Raw genomic sequence first — 22,468 nt, 5'->3', positions numbered from 1 at the left:
CCGCGCCGGGAGGCTGTGCGCCTGCGCTGCGCGTGCACCCGTGCCGGCAGGCTGTGTGCCGCTGGGGACGCGCCCGCTGCCTTGTTAGTGCGGGGCACCCAGGGCGGATCGGTTCCTCCTCCGTTCTCACCCACCGGGTGCAAGGCTCAGAATGGGCATAGCGAACGCCTCTGAGGCCTGATGTGAAAGAATGAATCATTGGTAGGACTGTTGAGAGCGAAATATATTGAAAGCGGCACCGTGGGCCGTCATGTTTGAGCGGGCTCTCGTTCCGACTCTGCTCTCAAAAGGAAGAGGCTGAAGACCTGGTTGCTATGCAACGCTCACGCTGTCCTTTTTTTTTTTTTTTTTTCCCTAACACAGGTTTTCAGTTAAGTTCTTTCTGGAGCTGGGAGATGGGAAGTGTGAAGGGTCCAATCACATCGTCCGAGACGGGTGATTTGGCAACGCTTTAAGGTTGCCCTAAACTCGGAAGGCTTTGCAGCTGTTTTGTTTTTCCACGCCCCACCCCCAACCACCAGAAGCCAAACTCCAACCCTAGTGGAGGTTGCCAGGCAACACTTGATAGTTGTCTTCTGGGAGAGGGGCCAGAAACTGGCCTAGAACATAAGTACATTCCAGGTGAATTAAAAATGTAAATGCAACAAGTGAAACCGTAAAAATATCTGGAGGAATAAAGAAACACACTATATAATCCTGAAGACTTGGAAAAAGTTTCTTATCATCACAGCAAAGCCAGAAAACGTAAAATATTGATTTGTTCGCAAAAGACTCCATAAAACAAGTTGGGGAAAAAAATACGACCAACTGGGAAAGTCAGTGTAACTTACTTGTTGACAGAAATGTACTATATAAATACATCTTACCAATAAATAAAAACTTAGGAAAGTAGAAATGCTTTCATTTTTTTTCATGGGAAGTATTATAAGCAGGCTTTTCTCACACACACAAATTAAAATAGCAAATAGCCAAAACCGGTCTAGTTCAGTGGATAGAGCGTCGGGCTGCGGACTGAAAGGTCCCAGGTTCAATTCCGGTCAAGGGCATGTACCTTGGTTGCGGGCACATCCCCAGTAGGGGGTGTGCAGGAGGCAGCTGGTCGATGTTTCTAGCTCTCTATCCCTCTCCCTTCCTCTCTCTAAAAAATCAATAACATATATTTTAAAAAATAGCAAATAAACATCTGAAAATTGTCCATGTAAAAAGTGCTAATGGAAAGTGCAATGATAGAGCATTTTATTTTGTCATGTTAATTCACACTGGAAAGAGTAATGTCCGGGGGCTGGTGTAATCAGATGGTTCAGACGTGGTCCAGTGCAGGTGTAAATCAGGTCAACTTGTTCCAATGCAGATTGTAAATATTTGTTAAAATGGTGCATATCTGTTGCATGTCGCAGTATCAGTATTTTGTCACATTTATGTTATCCATTCCTTCTTTCTTTTCTTTGCTGAAGCTTTTTAAATCCTCAACATCATATTTTATCTCTACATGCTTAACTGCCATCTCTAAAAAGCTGTATTTTTTTAAAACATAACCACTTTGCCATTATCAGACCCTAACAATATTATTTCTTAGTTTCATCTAACACTAAATCCATAGTCATATTTCCTCAATTCTCTCAACTTTTTAATTGCTGCATTTGCATCAGGATCCAAACAAAGACCAAATGCATATTTAGACATTATATCTCAAATTATTTTCATCTAAGTTGGTTCCCTCCTTTTTTATGCCAGTGTGACTCAATTTTTAATAAAACTACAAGAAAGGTTTAAAAAAAAAGTAAAATGGAGAAAGGAAAAATGATTCACAGGTAAAAAGATTAAAATGGTACCTAAAATCAAAATCTGCCCTCTTAACTATAAGAAAACTTTTACTTAGATAAGGTAAATGTACGATTGGTTGAATGAATGATTTTTAAATTGGTGGTCTTCAAGAATCCTACCCTCCTTCAAAAAGACAGCAAACCAGAAGTTAATTTAAAAAAAAAAAGAGAGAGGTTGGAGTAGAATTGTCTGCTGGGGGCAGGAAGCTACAGTGGCCTTACCAAGAGCCTGGAGGCAGCTGTGAATTGGAAAACTTAAGGTTGGTTCTCCCCCCTAGCTGGTTTGGCTCAGTGGATAGAGTGTGGGCTTGCGGACTGAATAGTCCCGGGTTCGATTTTGGTCAAGGGAACATGCCCAGGTTGCGGCTCGATCCCCAATAGGGGGCGTGCAGGAGGCAGCTGATCAACGATTCTCATCATTGATGTTCCTAGCTTCCTCTCCCTTCCTTTCTGAAATCAATAAAAAATATATATATTTAAAAAAAAAAAAAAGATCTCGCCTGAAGAATGGCTCCTTTGTGATGAACACATCCAACAGCAACTTGGGCTTACTTCTAACAGGTGGCAGGATACCGTGACCCTCCTGTGATATTATGCCCTATATACAAAAAAAATAAAATAAAATAATAAAAAATAAAAAGATTGGTTCTCCCACTAAGCAAGAGCCTTCTTCCAGGGCAGCTGAATTCGTTCCAGATTGGTAATACTCCTGACAACCTGCAGAAATAGACGCAAAGGCTCAGGACTCGGGTCAGTATTAGCACAGTGATCATATTTGTGAAAACGTGTTGATATTTTGTTAAACTGTCAACTTTTTATTTTGGAGAAAGGATTTGGGGGGGATGAGTATTTGCACATTCTGCATGACACACTATCATATAAATTCATTACAAAAATATTTTTGTGATTCTGTTAAAGGACTTCATCTTCCTTTTTCTCCCAACAAAACAACCATCTCATTTGGTGGTTACTAGGCAACACTTGCTGGACCAAACCATCCTGGAGGGGGAGGAAGGAGATGGTGTTTTTCTCGATTTTGCTCTAAGGAAAGGTGCTATAAAGATTCCTCATGAGGCTATATTTGAGCTGTTTACAGCTTTAGGATGGAGATTAGGCTGATGGGTGGTTGCTAGGCAGCACCTTGGCACCAGGGCCACCTTTGAGTAGAGCACAGCTGTTTATCAATTTACCCACTTGGTGGTTGCTAGGCAACACCTTGGCCTGGTCACTGCCTTCAAGCCAGGCTCTTCAGTATCATCTGTAAATAAATGAAGCAAAACTGTTACCTGAGAGATGAAAGTCCTCTTTTCGAGGACCCCAAACTGGGTTCTTTTCCTCTTTGTGTTATGAAGCCAATAAGAGACCCAGAGTATTAACAGTGCAAACTTTATTCAATGAAAAAGCAAGAGCCTAGCTCTCAAATCGGCTTCTCCTCCCAGGATCCAGGAACTGTTGATACTTAGAAGGGGGAGGGGGGTATTAACCGTTTTTTCCAGATTCTGCCTTTTTTCTGTCCTTTGGTGGTTCCTTCCATCGTTGTCATGGTGATTGTCAATTATCATGGCACCTGTAGGTGTGTCATTTACTATGGACTTTATCAGATTTCCGGTCTCTACAGGTCACTTTGGCAGCCACCTTCTCTTAGATGTATTTTTTTTCCCTCCTCAATTACAGTTCACATTCAGTATTATTTTGTATTATTAGTTTCAGGTTAACAGCATAGTGGTTAAACAATCTTACACTTTACAGAGCGTTTCCCCCAGTTGAGCTCGTTTTAACTAGTTCTTTCTTGCGAAGGAACTATTAACTGCAGGCCTTCCTGTTCTCAAAGATAAACACAGAGTTAGGGTGGGGTAGGGGCTCAGCCTGGTTAAATAGATCTTTTGTGGGATAATTGATTTCCCTCTTTATTTTCACTCAATCTTGAGGGGTGCTGAGGGACAAAGGTCAGCCATCCATAACTTCTTTAACATGAACCCTTTCCCATGATAATCTTTTTCATATATATATATATATATATATATATATATATATACATACATACATATATATATATATATATATATATATACACACACACACACATACATATATACATTCAAATTATATATATAATTTCAGAGAGGGAGAGGGAGAGATAGAATCATCAATGATGAGAATCATTGATCAGCTGTCTTCTGCACAGCCCCTACTGGGGGCTAAGCCCAAAACCAGGACATGTGCCCTGACCTGGAATCAAACCATGACCTCCTGGTTCATAGGTCAACACTCTGAGCCACACCAGTGGGCTGGAAAACTGTTTTGGGTATATAGGAGATTGTGCCAGCCACGGGGCATACCCAGTCTGGTGGTGGTCGAAGTCCACTGTTGGGGGATAGTGTGAAGGGGTCCGGGGGCGGGCCTTCCTTGGGCAATTTAGGGAAAGGCTAGCCTAGGGCCCCAGGTTTACATATCAAAGAAGGGTCTTTGTCCAATAGGACAAATGTGAGTGGGCAGCGTGGAGCCTATGGGACAGAGGTCAGATTGAAAGTGGGGTTACTGCCCTAGCCGGTTTGACTCAGTGGATAGAGCGTCAGCCTGCGGACTGAAGGGTCCCGGGTTCGATTCCAGTCAAGGGCACATGCCTGGGTTGTGGGCTCCATCCCCAGTGTGGGGCATGCAGGAGGCAGCCGATCAATGATTCTCTCTCAGCATTGAAGTTTCTATCTCTCTTTTCCTCTCTCTTCCTCTCTGAAATCAATAAAAATATATTAAAAAAAAAAAAAAAGAAAAGAAAGTGGTGTTACTTGGAGCTACTGGTTGAGAAGGGGATGTTTGGGGACGTTGATGACATACCCAGCAATGTTTTATTTTTCCTTCTGCGGCTATTTGGGAGATGTTAACCAAACTACTGCTCTCCCAAGGTAGGAAAGCAAAACTGGCTGGCGGAAAACAGGAAAGGAGGAGGAGCCCTAAGAACTCCACGTATGTCTCAGCAGGTAACCGCACCATAGCAACTGATGTGGTTCTCTTTCAGGTACTGAAGTCTAAGGGCTGGAGGCTGCTTGAGAGGCGGGAGGGGCTAATATCCTGGTTGGTATTCCTGCGGAACAGTGGCTTGAGGTCTGATACAGGCTCGCAGGAGTAGCGTGCGTTCCGGGTAGCCTCAGGTTCTGGGCCCATCGCCTGTTTTACCCTGGTGCGACGGATCCAAGGCATTATTCCCTGCAACTTAAGGGCAGACTTGGTAGTTAGAATTACTAAATAAGGCCCTTTCCATGTGTGCTCTTACCGACCTTGGGCCGTTCTCCCTCCAGATATTTATTTTATTTATTCATTTATAAGTTTTCTTTTCCTTTTCAATGTATTTTTATTGTTTTCAGAGAGGAAGGGAGAGGGAGAGAGAAATAGAAACATCAACGATGAAAGAGAATCATTGACTGGCTGCCTCCTGCATGCCCCCTACTGGGGATTGAGCCCACAACCCTGGGACCCTTCATTCCACAGGCCGACACTCTATCCACTGAGCCAAACCGGGTCGGGCCCTGCAGATTTTTAGATTAAACCCAATCTCCAGGTTGGAAGAATAGTTGATAGGAACACAGATCCTTTGCCCAAATAAGGTTGGAAAATTTCTCCACTAAATCCTGGCTCCAGAGGGCGAGTGGGTGGTATGGCCAGCCTGGGTCAGCCGTTCTGGGGAGAAATTTGAGGTCTCCTATGGAATACCGGCCTGGACTACTCGATGGGGGGGGAGGGTATTGGAATGTCAGAGACAAGGACCCCAGGGATCTTCTCAGTGTGAAAGAATGAGCAAAGGAGGTTGGAGGGAGCAAGAGCAGGATCCCAGGATGGAAGGGCAACCAGCCAGGAGAGTCCTTTTTTTTCTTTTTTCTTTTTAAATATATTTTTAATAGATTTTTTACAGAGAGGAAGGGAGAGCCAGAAACATCGATGAGACAGCCGTCTCCTGCACCCCCCCACAGGGGACGTGCCCGCAACCAAGGCACATGCCCTTGACCGGAATCGAACCCGGGACCCTCCAGTTTGCAGGCCGACGCTCTATCCACTGAGCCAAACCGGTTTCGGCGAGAGTTCTTGCCTGATGAGGGAAATTAAGGCCCGAAAGAATTAAAAAATGGAATGTAGGAAGAGTGCCTGTGGGAGCCGGTAGCCTCCATCTGAGAGGGTGTCTGAAAGTAGTAGGAGAGAGGGTAGCCCTCTAAATGCAAGCGGCTAAGTTGTTTCTTTGCAGTGAAACAAGGCCCAGGGTTTCCCAGATCATAAACTGAAGTGGCCCCAGAGACAACACGTCTAATCTCACGTTGAGAATGAGGGAAAGAGGCTGAGAAAATGTGAGGTCTAGCCCTGGCTGGTGTGCTCAGTGGTTAGAGAGCCGGGCTGTGCATCGTAGGGTCGCAGGTTTGATTCTCCGTCAAGGGCACAGACCTGGGTCGCAGGTTCCATCCCCGGCCCTGGTAGGGCGTGTGCAGGAGGCAACCAATCTATGTACATCAGATGTTTCTCTCTCTCCCCCTCCCGCCCTTCCACTCTCTCTAAAAATCAATGGAAAAAATATCCTCGGGTGAGGATTAACAACAAAATGTGAGGTCGGGTCCCAGAGAGCTGGGAAGGAGGCAGCAGAGAAGGAAGTTACCTGACCATCGATCAGAACGGGGGAGGCCAGGCTGAACCGGAAGAGGATAAGTCGTGTGAAGCGACAGAGTTGGACAGTAAGAAAACACACATTTTAACAGAAACAAGATAGTCCTTAGATTTGCTATCTTACCCAGGAGCTGCCTGAAATTCCTGCGCTTATGGTTTCTCTCACCTTTTCCGGAGCCCCAAAGTGAGCTCCTTACTCCGGACCGAACCGTGACCTGAAGCCGGGCGCCCCCAACCTACTTGGTCCAGGGGGTCTTCTCGGTACCCACCCCCTCCTTTACCCGTGCCCAAATTTTGGTTTTGGTGTCTCAGCCCTCTCCTCCCTCCCTTCCCCCCACCCCCGCTCAGCAGCCGAGAATCGAAACCACTTCGGGGACAGACTCCGAAGCTTTACTCGTACGTACAAGCAACAACCCGCCATCTTTGTTCAGGGCATGGTGACTTCCGGTCGGGGAGGAAGCGACCCTAACCTGGTTTCCGGGAGATGCTGGAATAGGGTTAGAGGAGAGGTTTGAGTTGGAGTCTTCCAACCAGCTCCCCATCTCGCCCTCTGGCGGTTTCGGATGGCAGCCAGATTTAGTGTGACTACGGTCATTCTCCAAGACTGGCACTGACCGTTTTCACCAAGGGATTGGTTGGGGCGGGGGGGGTCCAAATGGGGGAGGAGGGGACGGAGGGCACGGTACATCTGCTGTGCCTCGCGGCCTCCAGCGGAGTCCCTCTGTTCTGCAGAAGCAGCCGCGGCGGTGCTCCCGCCCGCCAGCAGGTGGGGCTCCGGACGCCTGGGTCTCCGAAATGGAAGGGGGTTAGGAGCTTGGACTCGGTCTTCCAGGGAGCAGGGGCTGGGGACGTTTCAGAGTTGAGTTTAGAAGTCTGAGGGGTGCAATAGACCAAAAACTCAGTTTCCCTGACCAGGAGGTGCCAGGGGAATCTAGAAAGGGGAGGGGGTTGGGGCCCCCTGTCTAATGTCCTCAACCTTTCCACAGCTCCCGTTCTCTGTCATCGGCTCCCTCAATGGAGTCCACATGTTTGGGCAGAATCTCGAGGTGCAGCTGAGCTCTGCGCGGACCGAGGACACCACCGTGGTGTGGAAAAGCTTCCATGACAGGTCTCCAAGCGGTAGCTTGCAGCAGGGACTGGGCCCTGTGGAATATGACCTCAAGGCCTTGCAGCCCTCCAAGGCCAGCTGTTACCCTCCCTGATCTCCGAGTTTCTCTGTCTGAGAAGCGGGTTATGCTGGAGGAGGATGTAGCTAGCAGCCAGGATCAAGGGCAAACTACTATCCTCACCGCCCTGTTCCCTGGCCTGGACTCATTCTTCCTTCTCACCTTCCTTTCTCACAGCATCACCCTCATTGTTCTGTCATCTGAGGAGGGCACCTCGGAGCTGAGACTAGAGAGACTGCTCCAGATGGTGTTTGGGGCCATGGTGAGACTCCCCAGGCCTCTTTTGCAAACCAAGGAGTCTGAACTCTCAGCATCCTTCTCCCTCAGACCCAGCAGTCCAGCCCCCAGCACCTTTCTCCTCCAAAACCTAGGAATCCTGGCTCCCAGTCCCTCCTCCCGCAGACTCATGAGTCCAGATCCCCAGCCCCCTTCTTCCTCAGTCTCAGTCCCAGCCCCTGCTTTCTTCTAAGATGTCCAGGGCCCCTGTTCTCTTATATGGTTCTTCTAGGTTCTTCTTGTGGGACTCGAAGAACTGACCAACATCAGCAATGTAGAAAGACTGAAGAAGGAGTTGAGGGTGAGGCTACTGATATTTGGGGAGGACAGTGCCCAGCAGCCCCTGGGGCAGCCTGCCCCATGGATTCTTGGGGCAGCTCAGTTTTCTGACCCTAAGCTAGGCCCACCCAGAAGGGCCACTTTTTTCAGGGGGAGGCAGCAGATCTAGGTGGCTCCCTTCTCCCTCTGTAGGCCTGTTACCGCCTCATTGACAGCTTCCTGGGGGACTCGGAGCTCATTGGAGACCTGACCCAGTGTGTGGACTGTGTGGTTCCTCCAGAGGGATCCCTCTTTCAGGTATTGGGGAAACCTTGGGAACTCTTAAACCCAAGTCTTTATGGGCCTATCCCAGTCCTCATCCTCTTACCCCTGGACCATTGCCTCCACCTCTTCCCATCCTCAGGACTTCCAGTCCAACCCCCACTTGGCCCCAGAAGGATCTTTTTACACCCAGATCTGACCCAGCCCCTCCCCTTAGCACAGCATGGCTTCCATCACCCCCCTCCCCCGCTCCCCAGGACAAAGCCCCAGCCCCTTGCCCAGTTGCCTCGGGGGTCCCACAAATCTCAACAATTTCTCAGCTTCCCTGCCTTAGCATATGCTGTTCCTTCTGTCTGGGGAATCTCTATTTACCCTTTTAAAAATACTGCTCTTGTGGATTCACCAGGTATGGCCACCTCCAGGAGCCTGAGGGTGGTTGATTGTACCTACTTGGCGCACAGTAGGACTCAGTAAACCTTAGCTGCTGCTGTAATTGTTGGCTTCAGTAGCTCATGCGGGCAGGGCAGTAGATGCCTCACCTGTTTAACTTCACGCTGTGACTTGGGGATTGTAACTGCACGTGGGGGTGACGGAGCCCAGGCCCAGGGAGGGTGAGACACTGGAGCGTGGCCACAAGGCAAACTGGGAATTGTCTGCCGGTCTGTTCCCACTCCTGGCCCCCCTGGGACGTCACTGTGCCCCTCTTCGTGTCTCCCAACCCAGGAAGCCCTCTCCGGGTTCGCGGAGGCTGCGGGCACAGCCTTCGCCAGCCTCCTTGTGGCGGGCCGGGTGGTGACAGCAACAGAAAGCTGGTGGCGGCTGGGGACGCCGGAGGCCGTCCTACTCCCCTGGCTGGTGGGATCCCTGCCGCCGCAGGCCGCCCGGGACTACCCGGTGTACCTGCCGCACGGCAGTCCCACGGTGAGTGGGTGGGCCCGGCAGAGGGAAGGGGGGGGCCTGGGGCACCAGTGCACGAAGGGGGGAGACCCAGAGGCAGAGTCGCGAGGAGGCAGGGCTTGCACGGAGCTCTGGCCCGCGGCTCACCCCGCGCCCCCCGTGTCAGGTCCCGCACCGCCTTCTGACCCTGACGCTGCTGCCGGGCTTGGAGCTGTGTCTGCTCTGCGGGCCGCGCCCTCCCCTCGGCCAGCTGGATCCACAGGTGAATTCGGGCCGCGTCCCGCTTCCTCCCATTACACCCTCCACCCGCGTTTCCCGGCCCTCCTCCCTCCTCCCTTCCCGCCCGAGTGCTCTCTGCTCCGTGCCGCCCCGGGCAGCCCCGCCCCTTTCGGGCTGTGCTCCCACCACCCTCACCCCGGGTGGGCTCCTCTTTCGCTCCTTCGCCGTGCGTCCAGGCCTCGCCCCATCCTCGGTCCCCTTGCCTTCCGCCCTTGTGGGCCCCTACCCTCCTCGGTGGCCACGCCCCGGTCCCCTGACACTTCCCTGGCCTCCCCGCGGCCCCGCCCCTGGCAGCTCCTGGACCGCTGGTGGCAGCCCACGCTGGACTCGCTGCGGGCCTGCCTGCCGCTGGGACCCCGAGCTCTGCCCGCTGGCTTCCCCCTGCACACGGACATCCTCGGGTAGGGATCGGGTGGAGGGGAGGGTGGGTTGGGGTCCTCATTCCTTCTTCCCTGGTCGTGACACGCCCTTTCCCACAGGCTGCTGCTCCTCCATTTGGAGCTGAAGCGCTGCCTCTTCACCGTGGAGCCTTCAGGGGATAAAGGTGACTGGGGGGGGGGGGCGGCGGGGAGGGCCCTGGGCCCTGGGCCCTGAAGGGACTGTCACCGGTTCTTCTTCTTTCAGATCCTTCCCCTGGGCAGCGTCGGTGCCTCCTCCGCTCCTTCTACGCCCTAGTCACCGCCATGCACTTCCCACCAGGTCAGCGGCGGGCACAGCGCCCCCTTTGCACAGACTGGGACACTGAGTCCCAGGTCACACGAGGTGGGGGGGAAGAGCGGGGGAAACTGGTAGGACTCAGCCGGTATTGGGCAGGTTAAGGCCTGGGCATCCACTGATGGAAAGAAGGGGCAGGGAGGTCCCAGCCTGGAGGTGACAGACTCTCCTGGGTAATCTCAATCTGTTGCCAAATGCTTTATATGCAATGACTCACTGCATCCTCAGAGGTGAGGGTTACCTCCTGCTGTATAATCATTCCCATATTACAGATGAGGAAACTGAGGCTCAGCGAATGAGCAGCACAGCCATAAGTCTCACTCCGCTCTACTGCTTTAAGTACAGGCTTTCCCGATAGTCGGGGAGGGGGTACCACAGAGCCCAGGTGAGTTAGGAAAAGTCCTAGAACCCAAGCGGCGCTGGAGAGACAGGAAGGGACCCAGGGTGACCTACCCCAGCAGTGAAGAGCCTGATAAGTTAGCAAAATGGTGAAGAGCAGCACCTGGGAGAGGCCGAGGACTGCTCCCTCCTAGTGTTGACTCCACCCTCCCCACCAGCTTCCCACAGTGGGGTGGGGTCCCTGCCCGCCCCCCCCCCACACACACACATGTACCTGGAGCTGAATGCCTGACACTTGGTAGATATCACCTGCGTGTTGGCCATTTGTGTTTCTGAGTGAATTGCTGGGGCTGCACATAGTATCCCAGGAAAGAGGGGACCGAGGCTGGGTGGGAAGAGGGGCAGCTGAGTGGGAGAGCCGGTGCCTACAGGTCACTGACAACCGGATGGAGCCGAGGCCCTTGCCTGTCAGGAGTCAAACTCAGGCCCAGGATGGGGTTTGGCTCCCGCGGGTGGCATCTTAGTGGCCCACACCCCACTGGTCACTTCAGCCCTCCCTGTCCTTTCTCCAGAACCCGGACAGCAGGAGGAGAAGGCGGAGGACACAGCCCAGCAGGCTCAAGTGCCGAGAGCCTGCTACCTGGTATCGGGGACCGAGGAGCCAGGCACAGGGTGGCGTCTGGTGGCCCTCCAGTTGGGGCCACGGCGGCTGCTGCTGCTGCTGTCTGCTCAGAGCCCCTGCCATGGGCTGCGGAGCCTGGCCACCCGCACACTGCAGGCCCTCACCCCACTCCTCTGACCGCTGGGCGTGAGAGACAGACAGGGACCGGAGCTGTTAGCGTCTCTCTGTTTATTGGGTCACAATAATACACAGCCCCTGGACGGGGAGGGGGCAGGAGGGGCCACAACAGGGTGGGTGGGAGGGGAGGAGGCGCCTGCTTCCCTGGCCCCTCTCCCCTCTGTGCTTGGGGGGGGAAGGGAGGGAGGGGGCTCCCCCTACCCCCCAGAATGTAAACAGCAGCAGATGAACAAAAATAAAAATACAAAAGGCCGGAGGAAAGTCCCAGGCACCCCCCTACCCTGGGGTCTTCCTGTCACCAGCGGAGGTCCCCTCACTGCTCCAATCCACCAAAGCTCCCTCAGTCCTAGGGGCTTCCTGGCGCCGGCCACATTTCCGGGGGCAGGGTCCGGGGCTCAGAACTGCTGGGCCAGCAGCTCACACAGGTGACGGGAGACAGGCTCCTTGCTGGTGCGCAGGGTCAGCCGGTACATCTGGGGGGAAGAAGGGGGAAGGGACTCAGGGAGGAGGCAGAGGGATAGGGCAGGCCAGGGGAGAGGATGGGAGCCCAGGGGTGGGGGGATACAGGGGAGAGAGAAGATTAGAAGAGAGAAAAAGGAGAAAGGGGTCAGGAAGGTGAGAGAAGGGACAGGAAGTAGGAATAAAAATGATGGGAACAGGCAAAGAATGAAAAATAAAAAGAGACCAAGAAAGGTGGAAAGGATATAGAGACAAAAACCAGGGAGGGAGGGAGGGAGGAGTGGAAAGATGAGCCAGAAGACTGGGGCGCGGGGGGTGGGGGGGTGGGGGGGGAGAGGGGCACATCTGTTTCAGGTGGGCCTCCCAGACCACCTCTCACCTGAGCCTGGGCATTGGGCTCCAGCCGGAGCAGACAGCCCACCTGCAGGGCTTTAGTCTGGATGATCCCGGCCCCCACGAAGTTCTCAGGGTTGGGGTCCACGTTGTCCAGGAGGGCGGAGCCAAACCCCAGGAGCTGGGGGGTAAGGGTGGCAGCCGTCAGAGGTGCCAGATCTGTTAGCTCCCAGAGTGGCCTACCAGTTCCCAACACCACCGGGAGTGGGAATTGGCCGCATTTTACAGATGGGGAAACTGAGGCTCGGAGAAGGTGACCAGCCACCGGTCCCCGAATCCCAGAGTTAGGGAGAGGCCGGGCTGGGATGTTGGCCTGGGGCTCCCTCCTGAGGCTCCCTGTCCCTCACCTTGGCCTTCGTGACTTCAGCGTCCATGGGGTGGGTGGCTTTGAAGATTTTCTGCGCCTCCTGTTGGGGGCTGGGCCGGAAAGGTTCCAGTCAGGGACCTGGCAGCCAGCCCACCCGCCCGCCCACCCGCCCTGAAGTGAGGCTGGGCCCGGCGCCACTCACAGGCTCAGCTGCTTCCAGCGCTGGAAGAAGTCCTGCGCCGCCATCTCTGTTGGCTGGAAGAACTTGTTGATGGTCACGGGGAGCTTCAGGGTGAGGGACTGAGAGGCTCCCCCGTACCTGGCGTTAGAGGGAGGGCGCCGTCAGGCCCCGCCCCTCACCCAGCAGGCCCCGCCCACTCGGCACCTCCGTCCGACTCACCGGAAGCGCACTGACAGGAGCGGGGGCGTCAGGAAGTCCCTCAGACACTCGATGTTGAGCACCTGCTGCACCTGCGCCCCACCGTCCACCTGCGCGGCCACGCGCTTGGTCTGCACGGCCAGCTGTGCCCAGCGGTCAAGGAAGCCAAACTGGAGGTGGCTCCTGGGCCCTGCCGCCCGGATTCCTCCGATGCTACATCGCCTGTCACAAAGGGGCTCAGGGCCTGCCCCCCCGCCCCCCCCCCCCCGCCCATGCAAGAGCCCCTCGGGGTTGGAATCTCAGCTCCTACCACCTCAGTGACCATGTGCACTAGCTTAGCCTCTCTCAGCCGCATCTGCGCATTGGACGTTGTGTCCTCAGCGCTCAATGACATAATCCAGCACAAGCACTTGTCAGTGTGGCTGGCACCACCTCCCTTCATGCCAGCGACCAGGGCCAGGGCTGGGCCATCTGCATCTCTCACCCCCGCCCCACCCATGCCCAGCAGAGCTGAGTGTTCAAGAGGCCTCTGAAAATGGTGATGGGTGAAGCGAAGAACTAAAAATAAGAAGATCCTGAGTTTGGGGTCTAACCCCTAGGGTTTCACAGAGGGGAGAAGGGACTGGCTGCTCAAGCACTTCCTTTCATCCTTCCAGAGTTTTCCAACCATGCGGATGCGCAAAACAACCCCATGAGGAGGAAGCAAAGGGTCTACACAGAGGCAGAGCGACAGGCCCAGGTCTCACAGGAGGGGCTCTGGTCGGCACCGGGACCCCAGGCTGGCCCTCGAGCTCAGGAGGCACTAGAATCCTGGGTGCGGAGCCGGACAGCGGACAGAGTCAGGACAAGGTCTGGAAGGGGCCAGACAGGGACAAAGGGGCCTGGGGCAGCAGGGGCTCCAGAAGTACCGCCTCCTCACACCTATCACGTCACTGTCGCCTCCTGTCTGGGGGAAAGGACCACCCCTCCTACAGATGACACTCAGTCTCAGAATTAACAAGTGCTCAGGCTCTCAAGCAAGAGGGCAGAAGACGGGTCTCGACCTGGGTCCATCTCGTCCCAGGAAGGCAGACCCGGAGGGAGGTCTGGAGCCAGGGGGCTGGGCCAGGCCGAGAGGATATGAGTCTGGAGGTCCCCGGGGTGGACGACAGTGGGCGTGAAGCTCTGGAACTGTACTGAGGTCTTGTTGCCGTAGAAGAGATACATGCGGCCTGCAGCGATGGGGACAGGCGGGCCTCCGTCACTCCCTACTCCACACCCGAGCCAGGTCTCCCCGAATCCCCATCCTCACAGCACCCCCCCGCCCCCCCCGCACATACCCAAGTTCTGCCGGAACTCTGACTTGACTCCAATCTGCAGCAGCTGGTTCTCAAACAGGACCCCATTGTTCTTACACACGAACCTGGGGGAGCGGGGAGGGGGGAGCTCAGGATGAGAGGGTGCTTGTCTGGGCTCTGCTTCGTGATCCCCGCCTGTCCTCACGTCCCTCCTGATCTCTCCCAGACTCACTTATTCAGCAGTTCGTCAGCCTCTGGGATGGGCGACCCGATGTCCTCAGGACCGGGGCTGCAGGGAGAGGAGTGAGATGGGAGGGGCTGGGGGGAGGGAGGTGCTGATAGAGGGAAAGGCCTGGAACTAGCTCGTGGAAGGAGACAACAGGCCTGCACAATCCATATACCCAGATCCCCCAGAGAACCGCAAAGAACCCCCGAATCAGTCTGGCGATTGCCTCTCATGGGAAGAGGACCCTGCATGTGCTGCTCCCCACCCCCCCACATCAGAGGACCCTATTTTCACTCCCTTCCAACACCTTGACTCTACAGTTAGTTCAACAGGAAGCCTTGATGAGAGCTCCCAGTCCCCTAACCCTCCCTAGGGACACAGTCTGCCCACCAACCCCCTGAGGCCACCCCTTACTCAGCAGCTGGAGCTGGGTCAGCCAGCAAAGCCATGGGGCTCTCAGGAGCAGGCGGCTCCAGCTCGCTGGGCCATCCAATCCCAGAGCAGACAGAGAAGACAGGCGTGGCAGGCAGCCAATCCCAGACAGGCAGCAAAAGGGCCAAAGAGAAAGAAGGAGGAGGGAAGGAGAGAAGGAAGAGCAGGCTGAGACACGATGATGGGAAAGGACAACACATGGTGGCCAGGGGCAGCCGAGCCCAGCGTGGCCAGAGAGGGAAGTAGGCCGGAGAGGCGGCAGTCAGGTGGACAGAGGCACAGGGACAGGGAGGGAGGAACGAGTTGGGGGGAGTAGACAGAAGATGGGGAGCCCAGAGCCCAAGGCAGATGGTACCTGAGGAAGGCCTCCTCGGGGGTGGGCCCCAGGCCGGGCTGGGCGACTGGGCCATCGGAGGAGACGTCCACCAGGAGGTTGCCTGCACCCGCGGGAGCCTGGGGTGCCGCTGGAGGAGGGGCTGCCCGCAGCCCCAGGAGGTCGGCGGAGGGTGAGGGTGTCGACTGCAGGAAGTACAGACGCAGGTGAGAAGAGACGATACCCCAGGTGGACCCTCCCCGTGGCCGTCCTGGGGGACTCACCACCGTGCTGGGGGTGGGCTCCACACCCCCATTGATGTCATTGCTGCTCGCGTCCCTCCGGCCATCATCCAGGGCGCTGGCGGCTCCCGGCCCCTTCTTGCGTTTCAGCTTGGCCAGGATGGACGACTCGCGCTCGGGGAAGGGCGGCATCTCCTCCAGCACCGTGGCCTGCCATGTGGGAGGGCGGGAGCAGGTCAGGAGCAGAGGGAGGGCGAGGCACAGAGGGTGGAGGGGCGGCAGGTGGGGACCGGGCCCTGACCAGGACGTCCGTGCTGGCCACCGAGCTGAGGGTGAGGTACTCGACTGCGCGCTGCTGCAGCTCCACGTCCGCGTTGCGCAGCTGGGAGCCGGCCCGCAGCACGCCCTGGATGGTGGCCTTGGTCTCCGGGAAGAGGTTGATGAACTTGATGTAGGTGGACAGCAGCAGGGCCCGCGTCGCCACGCTGCACAGGTGGAACTTGGAGTGCAGCAGTGAGAACTGTACTGGGGGGCTGCGTGGGGGGCAGGGGTCAGCGGTGCCAGCTCCACTGCGGCTCCCACAACCCCCCAGTGAGGTGCTGCCTCCCTTGCAGGGACCCTTCCCAGGGGGCCCCGGGGCAGTGGCTGCGGCAATGCTCCCCTAGAGGCTCCTGGGAACTGGGTTCTCCCTCACCCTGCAGGTTCTGGGCGAGGGGCTGAGAAGATTCCCATCATCACTATCCCTGAGACTCCTGGGGTCCCCCCCACCCAGGACCCTTCAGAAGTGTGTATGTTCATCCCCTCACCTGGAGCGGGGGTCCCCGGCAATCAGGTTTCCAAACTCCCCAAGGATGTAGCCGCCGACCTTCACCATGTTCTCGTGACAGGCTGGGGCCTGGAGCGCCTGGAGGCAGGGAGAGCACTCGTGTGTGCGGGCGGGGCTGACCCTGGGACTCTAGGACGTGTGTGGGATTACAGATGGAAACTGAGGCCAGAGTGGTGAAGTGACTGGCTCGAGCTCTCACAGGTAGTAAAACAGGACAGAATGGGACCCCTTTTCTGGTGCAGAGGGAGTGGGCAACTGCTGAGGCCTGGGGATCGGTGACTGCACGCCGGGCTGACCTCACGTTGGCCAGTGAAGGCCAGGCCCCTGTCCCTTGGGAAAAGCAGGGAGACCAGAGAGCAGCTCTGAGGAGGAGGAAGCAGGACGGGGGGCCGGGTGGCGGGCCCCATAGTCCCAGCGTCCTTTCTCTGCCTTGATGCCCCTTGATGGGGTGCTGACCTCAAAAACAGTCTTGGCAGCATAGCCCTGGACGTCATCACGGTTGGTGACAATCTGCAGCACACGGTACCACACCTCCTCACTCACATAGTCGCCTGCGATGCGGATGAGGTTGAGGATGGTGTCCACGTACCAGCTGTAGTCCACTGCATACTTCTCAGCCAGTATGGCCACCTTCAGGACCTGCCAGCCGGAGGGAGGACAGGCATGCGTGTGTGCACGAGCCCATGCCCATGGGGGCATAGGGTGTGGACTCACCTGGATCTGGGCTCACAGCTGTCCCCATCTGGAGACCCAGGAGTCCAGGCCCCAGCCCCTCCTCCCTCAGACCCAGGAGTCCAGGCCCCCAGCCCCTCCTCCCTCAGACCCAGGAGTCCAGGCCCCCAGCCCCTCCTCCCTCAGACCCAGGAGTCCAGGCCCCCAGTCCTCCTCCCTCAGACCCAGGAGTCCAGGCCCCCAGCCCTCCTCCCTCAGACCCAGGAGTCCAGCCCCCAGCCCCTCCTCCCTCAGACCCAGGAGTCCAGGCCCCCAGCCCCTCCTCCCTCAGACCCAGGAGTCCAGGCCCCCCGCCCCTCCTCCCTCAGACCCAGGAGTCCAGGCCCCCAGTCCTCCTCCCTCAGACCCAGGAGTCCAGGCCCCCAGCCCCTCCTCCCTCAGACCCAGGCATCCAGGCCCCCAGCCCCTCCTCCCTCAGACCCAGGAGTCCAGGCCCCCAGCCCCTCCTCCCTCAGACCCAGGCATCCAGGCCCCCAGCCCCTCCTCCCTCAGACCCAGGAGTCCAGGCCCCCAGCCCCTCCTCCCTCAGACCCAGGCATCCAGGCCCCCAGCCCCTCCTCCCTCAGCCCCAGGAGTCCAGGCCCCCAGCCCCTCCTCCCTCAGCCCCAGGAGTCCAGGCCCCCAGCCCCTCCTCCCTCAAACCCAGGCATCCAGGCCCCCAGCTCTCCTCCCTCAGACCCAGGGGTCCAGGCCCCCGGCCCTCCTAGGACTCACGATCTCTTCGCGGATGGCATAGTCAGCAGTCTCCAGGTACCGCAACATCTCCGACACGATCTGCTTGGCGTTGCTCCGGTCACACATGGCGTAGAGGAGGTCAGCCGCCCGCTGCCGCACGCTGACGTCCCGCTCCGTCTGAGGGAGGAGAGCAGGTGGTGTGTTCTGGGCTCCATGTGGCTTAGGGCTGGCCACCCGAGGGCCTCCGAGCCCCGTGCCTCTCTGAGGAGGCAGAGGAGACAAGGGCCGGGTGGGCGAGGAGAGCCTGGCCCCGGGTGGGCTCCAAGGTCACACCTTGAGGGCATTGATGACGGTGTCAATGTGGGTCTTGACCGCCTCGTGGGAGAACTCGGAGCTGGCCAGTGTGCACATGCTCTCCAGGGCCAGGTAGCGCAGGTTGGTCTCGCGGTGCTGCAGGAACTGGCCCAGCTGGTTGCAAGCCCGCACCAGGAGGTTGGGCTCACTGCCAGAGAGAGAGAGAGAGAGAGAGAGAGAGAGAGAGAGAGAGAGAGAGAGAGAGAGCGCGAGAGACGGGACATGAGGAGGAGGCCTTGGGCAAGGCTGGTCCATCCGCACCATCCTCAGGACCCAGGGCTTCCCTCCTGCCCTCCGGTCATGGCCGACCCGGTGACCCTGACATCTAGGCCGCAGCCCAAATAGAGAGCCAGGAATTCTGCCTCCCGCGAGGGAGCCGCACCAAGCGAGCAGGGTGCCATTCATCCTCCTATCTCGAGGTCACAATTCCCAGGCCCACGCCCCTAGAACCCGGGATCCAGGCCCGCCCCCGCTCCCGCCCCTGGTGGGCACCTGTCGTAGTGGATGATGAGGCTGATGGTCTCGAAGAGGATGGCGTTCTTGGCATTGGAGTGCTGGACCTTCTTGGACTTGGGCGGCTCCTGGGCCTTGTTGAGCACAGTCTCCAGACACTCGACCAGCCTGCCCTTCACGGCCGCATCCTCTGAGGAAATGGAGGGCACGTCCCGGCTGAGCTCTCTGCCGGCCCAGCTGACCTGCTGGGGGCAGGGGCCCTGCCACGGCCCACCTTCCACAGGCGGGGGCAAGCCCTGCAGCGGCAGGCCGGGCCCCACGTGACCAGAGAAGGTGGGAGAGATGCTGACAGCGGACCCGACTCCACACCTGGGCTCTCGTCCTGCTGGGCTCTGACACGGCTGGGCAAGCGGCCCCACCCTGTGAGTCTCAGTTTCCCCTTCTGCAGCACCGATGCCGTTTAGGTTCCTCACAGACCAAGCTCCAGGAACCTTCCCCAGAGACACCCTGACACCCAGCTCTCCCACGGAGCGGTCTGAGTGCCCGAGACAGACAGACGCCAACCACAAGCTCACACGATCCCCTCAGCTGCCTTTCCCTGTGAGGTGAGGCAGCGCCGTGGACAGAACAGCTGCACCAAATCTGTCAGGCATTCAAAAGCAGGCAGTGAGTGGGGCCCTGGCCGGTTTGGCTCAGTGATTAGAGAGTTGGCCCTCGAACCGAAGGGTCTTGGGTTCAATTTCCAGTCAAGGGCATGTACCTGAGTTGCAGGCTCCATCCCTGGCCCTGGTCAGGATGTATGTGGGAGGCAACCAGTTGATGTGTCTCTCTCACATATCTCTCTCTCTCTAAAGATCAATGGAAAAATATCCTCCAGAGAAGATTAAAAACAAGCAGGCACTGGGGCGGAGGGGGGTGGGAACTGGGGAGACTATTCCAGACTAAGGAAATATTTGTGGTCCTAGATTGTACTGTATCTGTTAAGCCATAAAAATAATGCTATGGACAACTGGCCCAGTTTGGTGCCTGGACTGCAAATGACACTGTGAGGCTGTTTTGAATCCTCTGAGGTAAGATGAGGGCACTGAGGTTTTACACTGCGTTCCTGGGAGACGTGTGTGGAAATATTCCAGGCTGGGGAGTGTTCTGATGTTACTGATCTTCAGGTGATGCAGCAACTGTCTGAGCGAGCGCGTGAGTAAGGGCACGACAGAGCAGCAGAGGCATCTGGGCACTACTACACTGCTCTGGGAAGTTATCTTTGTGCTTGAAACTTTTAGTAATAAGTAGCTGGTGAAAGCCAATGCCCTGGAATAAAGGGGGCAAATCTCCCAGATTAAGGGAGATTTATGAGAACTAAAAATCAAACTCGGGACGAGTATCTTGATTAGATCCTCATTTGAACTGACCGAGGAAGACTGTTTGGGGAAATTAGGAAACACTGCAGTAGGATTACAGAACATTAGGGAATCATTGTTAATTTGAAATATGAATGTAGAATTGCTGTTGGGAATGAAAATTGCCATAGTTTTGAGAAACACATGACAAAATATTTAAAGGCAAAACATCAAGATGTTTGTAATTACCTTTAAAAAATATATATACATATACATGTTTTATATATATATTTTTTATTGGTTTCAGAGAGGAAGGGAGAGGGGGAGAGAAAGAAACATCAATGATGAGAGAGAATTATTGATCAGCTGCACACCCCCCATTGGGGACCAAGCCCGCAACCCGGGTATGTGCCCTGCCTGATCAGGAATTGAAGTGACCTCCAGGTTCATAGGTTGACACTCAACCACTGAGCCACGCCGGCCAGGCTGTAATTACCTTTTAAATATGTCAGAAACACATAAGAAAATAAGAGCGTGCCTACAAGAAATACGTGAAGTCTAGGTGGTGGGTATTTTCTACTTGTTTGTATGCTGAAATTTTTGTAGTTGATGTTAATCCTCATCTGGATATTTTTTCCATTGATTTTTATAGAGAGTGAAAGGGAGGGGGAGAGAGGCAGAGAGAAGGAGAGAGAAACATCAAATGTAAGAGAGACACATCAATTGGCTGCCTCCTGCACGTGCCCCAACTGGGGCCTGGGATCGACCTGCAACCCAGGTATGTGCCCTTGACCAGGAATGGAACCCACAACTCTTCAGTGCACAGGACGCTCACCACTCACTGAGCCACACTGGCCAGGGCTGGAAATTTTTTCATAATACTTATTAAAATAATTGCTTGGGGCCATGGCTGCCATTTCTACAGTGTGAGGAAGAGTAGGTGAGGTGCCCACCCTGGCACAGCCCAGAATTATAAGGTGGGATTTCTGAGGTGGAAGTGGGCTTAGGTTCTACCAAACCCTTCTTTACAGCATGAGGAAGTCAGAGCGCAAGAGGCTTCCCCAGGGCCACAGACAGAACTCATCGCTAGCTTTCACAGGCCGGAGGGGCCTGCGGAGTTGCCTACAGCACACACTCACTTACAGTGTGTGCACACATACACTTGGACATGCACATACACACAAATGCACACACGGACATGTATGCACACAGACATGTGCAGAATGCATACACATATACACACAGATGTATGCACACACAGACAAGCATATGCAGGGACATGCACAGGCACACATATATACACAGATGCATGCACACATGGACATGCATGCACACTGAGACATACACAGGCATGCATACACACACAGAGAGATGCACATAGGCAAACACAGATATGCCTGCAATGCCTGCAGAGACATGCACACAGACACACAGAGACACACATGGACACCCTGCACACAAGTGCTGGCTGTCAGGATTCAGTGCTGCACATCAGCCCCAGGCTCCCGGCAGGTGCTCAGCACGTGGCTGAATGGAAGGGAACTGGTTCTTCAGGCACCTACTGTGTGCTGAGCACCTCAGGCCAGGGCCCCTCAGTACTGCTCTGTGAGGCCAGACAGGGAGCCCCCATGGAAGGGGGAGGGGCTTAGAGCACAGATTCTGAAGTCAGGCTCTGCCTGTCTCTGCCAGGCCTGGAAAGGCCACGTCTCATCTCCAAGCCTCTGTTTCCCTGTCTGCACACTGCAGGGGCGGTTCCCCCTCCCAGCTCTGTGCGGGGCTGCGGGGGAACACACATTCCCGTGCAGGACCTGGCTCGCGGGAGGCGCTTCATCCGTGCCAGCTTTCATGACAATGGGACATGAAAACCCTAACAGAGCTACGGCGATTCAAACAGCACAGCCTGGGCAAGGCCTTAGACAGGGACCTCCCCACCCAAGCCTCGGTTTTCTCATCCGTGAAACAGGCCTGACAACAGCCCCTATGTCACAGGCTGGAGTGCGAGTGTGGCTCAGGAGACTTGGTCCACCACAGGGATCGACGCCAATGATCTGTCCGCATCTGTGCTACGAGGGCGGGCCACTGGCTTTGTGCTGCTCCCGCCTGGAGCGTTCCTGGCCGGGTCCTGGGCTCAGGGCTGCCCCCACTGCAGCCAAAGGACCGGGCTAGAAGCACTGGCTGCCTCAGAAATCCTCACACAGACCCACAGCACCCACCCGCCTGCGCCAGGGGCTCAGAGGCCCCAGATCCCAGCCCGAGGGTCAGCGGTACCTGGCGGGGGGTAGCACTGCAGCAGCCGCAGGAGCTTCACCGAGAGCCAGGGCGCTGGGACAAAGTAGTAGGTGTAGTCCTGGAGGTCGGTGGAGGCCGAGGAGACGATCTGGGGGCAGGAAAAGGGAGGTGAAGCATGGGCAGGGGCTGGAGCAAATGCTGCCTTCCCAAGGGGGTGACGGGGAGGATCTGAGACAGAGCCGGGCTGTAGGGGGACAGAATCTGCCCATCTGATGCCCTTACTGTGAGCTCCTGATTCCAACTCTGTGCCCCCAAAACCCTGGCTACGTCCACCAGCGCACACATCACACCCACTTG

The 22,468-nt window shown here is 55.9% G+C and overlaps 2 protein-coding genes across 2 annotated transcripts in view; one reads left to right on the top strand and one right to left on the bottom strand.

The window, feature by feature from the left end:
- The first annotated feature begins 7,092 nt into the window (after positions 1-7,092).
- FUZ (fuzzy planar cell polarity protein) lies at positions 7,093-11,512 on the top strand. The gene is made up of 11 exons (XM_079800393.1): positions 7,093-7,233; positions 7,454-7,575; positions 7,811-7,895; positions 8,142-8,210; positions 8,381-8,485; positions 9,173-9,370; positions 9,513-9,608; positions 9,920-10,026; positions 10,105-10,169; positions 10,250-10,324; positions 11,251-11,512. Exons 1-11 carry the CDS (start codon positions 7,123-7,125, stop codon positions 11,475-11,477), a joined length of 1,260 nt encoding a protein of 419 aa, XP_079656519.1. The 5' UTR covers positions 7,093-7,122; the 3' UTR covers positions 11,478-11,512.
- The window catches only part of AP2A1 (adaptor related protein complex 2 subunit alpha 1), a 30,699-nt gene continuing 19,742 nt past the window's right edge, over positions 11,512-22,468 (bottom strand). The window contains exons 7-23 of the mRNA XM_079800392.1: positions 22,151-22,259; positions 18,585-18,735; positions 18,072-18,240; positions 17,778-17,915; positions 16,788-16,970; positions 16,312-16,409; positions 15,807-16,038; positions 15,548-15,715; positions 15,306-15,469; positions 14,525-14,581; positions 14,335-14,417; positions 14,138-14,226; positions 13,037-13,161; positions 12,839-12,955; positions 12,677-12,746; positions 12,316-12,450; positions 11,512-11,950 (exon numbers count right to left, since the gene is read on the bottom strand). Of these exons, the coding sequence (XP_079656518.1) occupies positions 11,873-11,950; positions 12,316-12,450; positions 12,677-12,746; positions 12,839-12,955; positions 13,037-13,161; positions 14,138-14,226; positions 14,335-14,417; positions 14,525-14,581; positions 15,306-15,469; positions 15,548-15,715; positions 15,807-16,038; positions 16,312-16,409; positions 16,788-16,970; positions 17,778-17,915; positions 18,072-18,240; positions 18,585-18,735; positions 22,151-22,259 (2,166 nt within the window). The 3' untranslated portion in view covers positions 11,512-11,872. The remainder of the gene's footprint in view (positions 11,951-12,315; positions 12,451-12,676; positions 12,747-12,838; positions 12,956-13,036; positions 13,162-14,137; positions 14,227-14,334; positions 14,418-14,524; positions 14,582-15,305; positions 15,470-15,547; positions 15,716-15,806; positions 16,039-16,311; positions 16,410-16,787; positions 16,971-17,777; positions 17,916-18,071; positions 18,241-18,584; positions 18,736-22,150; positions 22,260-22,468) is intronic.

Source organism: Cnephaeus nilssonii (assembly GCF_951640355.1).
Source record: "Cnephaeus nilssonii genome assembly, chromosome: 20".
Taxonomy (NCBI): domain Eukaryota; kingdom Metazoa; phylum Chordata; class Mammalia; order Chiroptera; family Vespertilionidae; genus Cnephaeus; species Cnephaeus nilssonii.
Note: the sequence above shows the minus strand (reverse complement) of the source record. Positions and strands in the feature narration are given on the sequence as shown.

Bases quoted from the DNA above. Each gene is read 5' to 3' on its own strand.
- FUZ (XM_079800393.1), top strand. From the start codon at position 7,123: ATGGGGGAGGAGGGGACGGAGGGCACGGTACATCTGCTGTGCCTCGCG. The intron at 7,576-7,810 runs GTCTCCAAGCGG...CCTTTCTCACAG, and splicing joins TGGAAAAGCTTCCATGACAG to CATCACCCTCATTGTTCTGT. The intron at 10,170-10,249 runs GTGACTGGGGGG...TTCTTCTTTCAG, and splicing joins GGAGCCTTCAGGGGATAAAG to ATCCTTCCCCTGGGCAGCGT.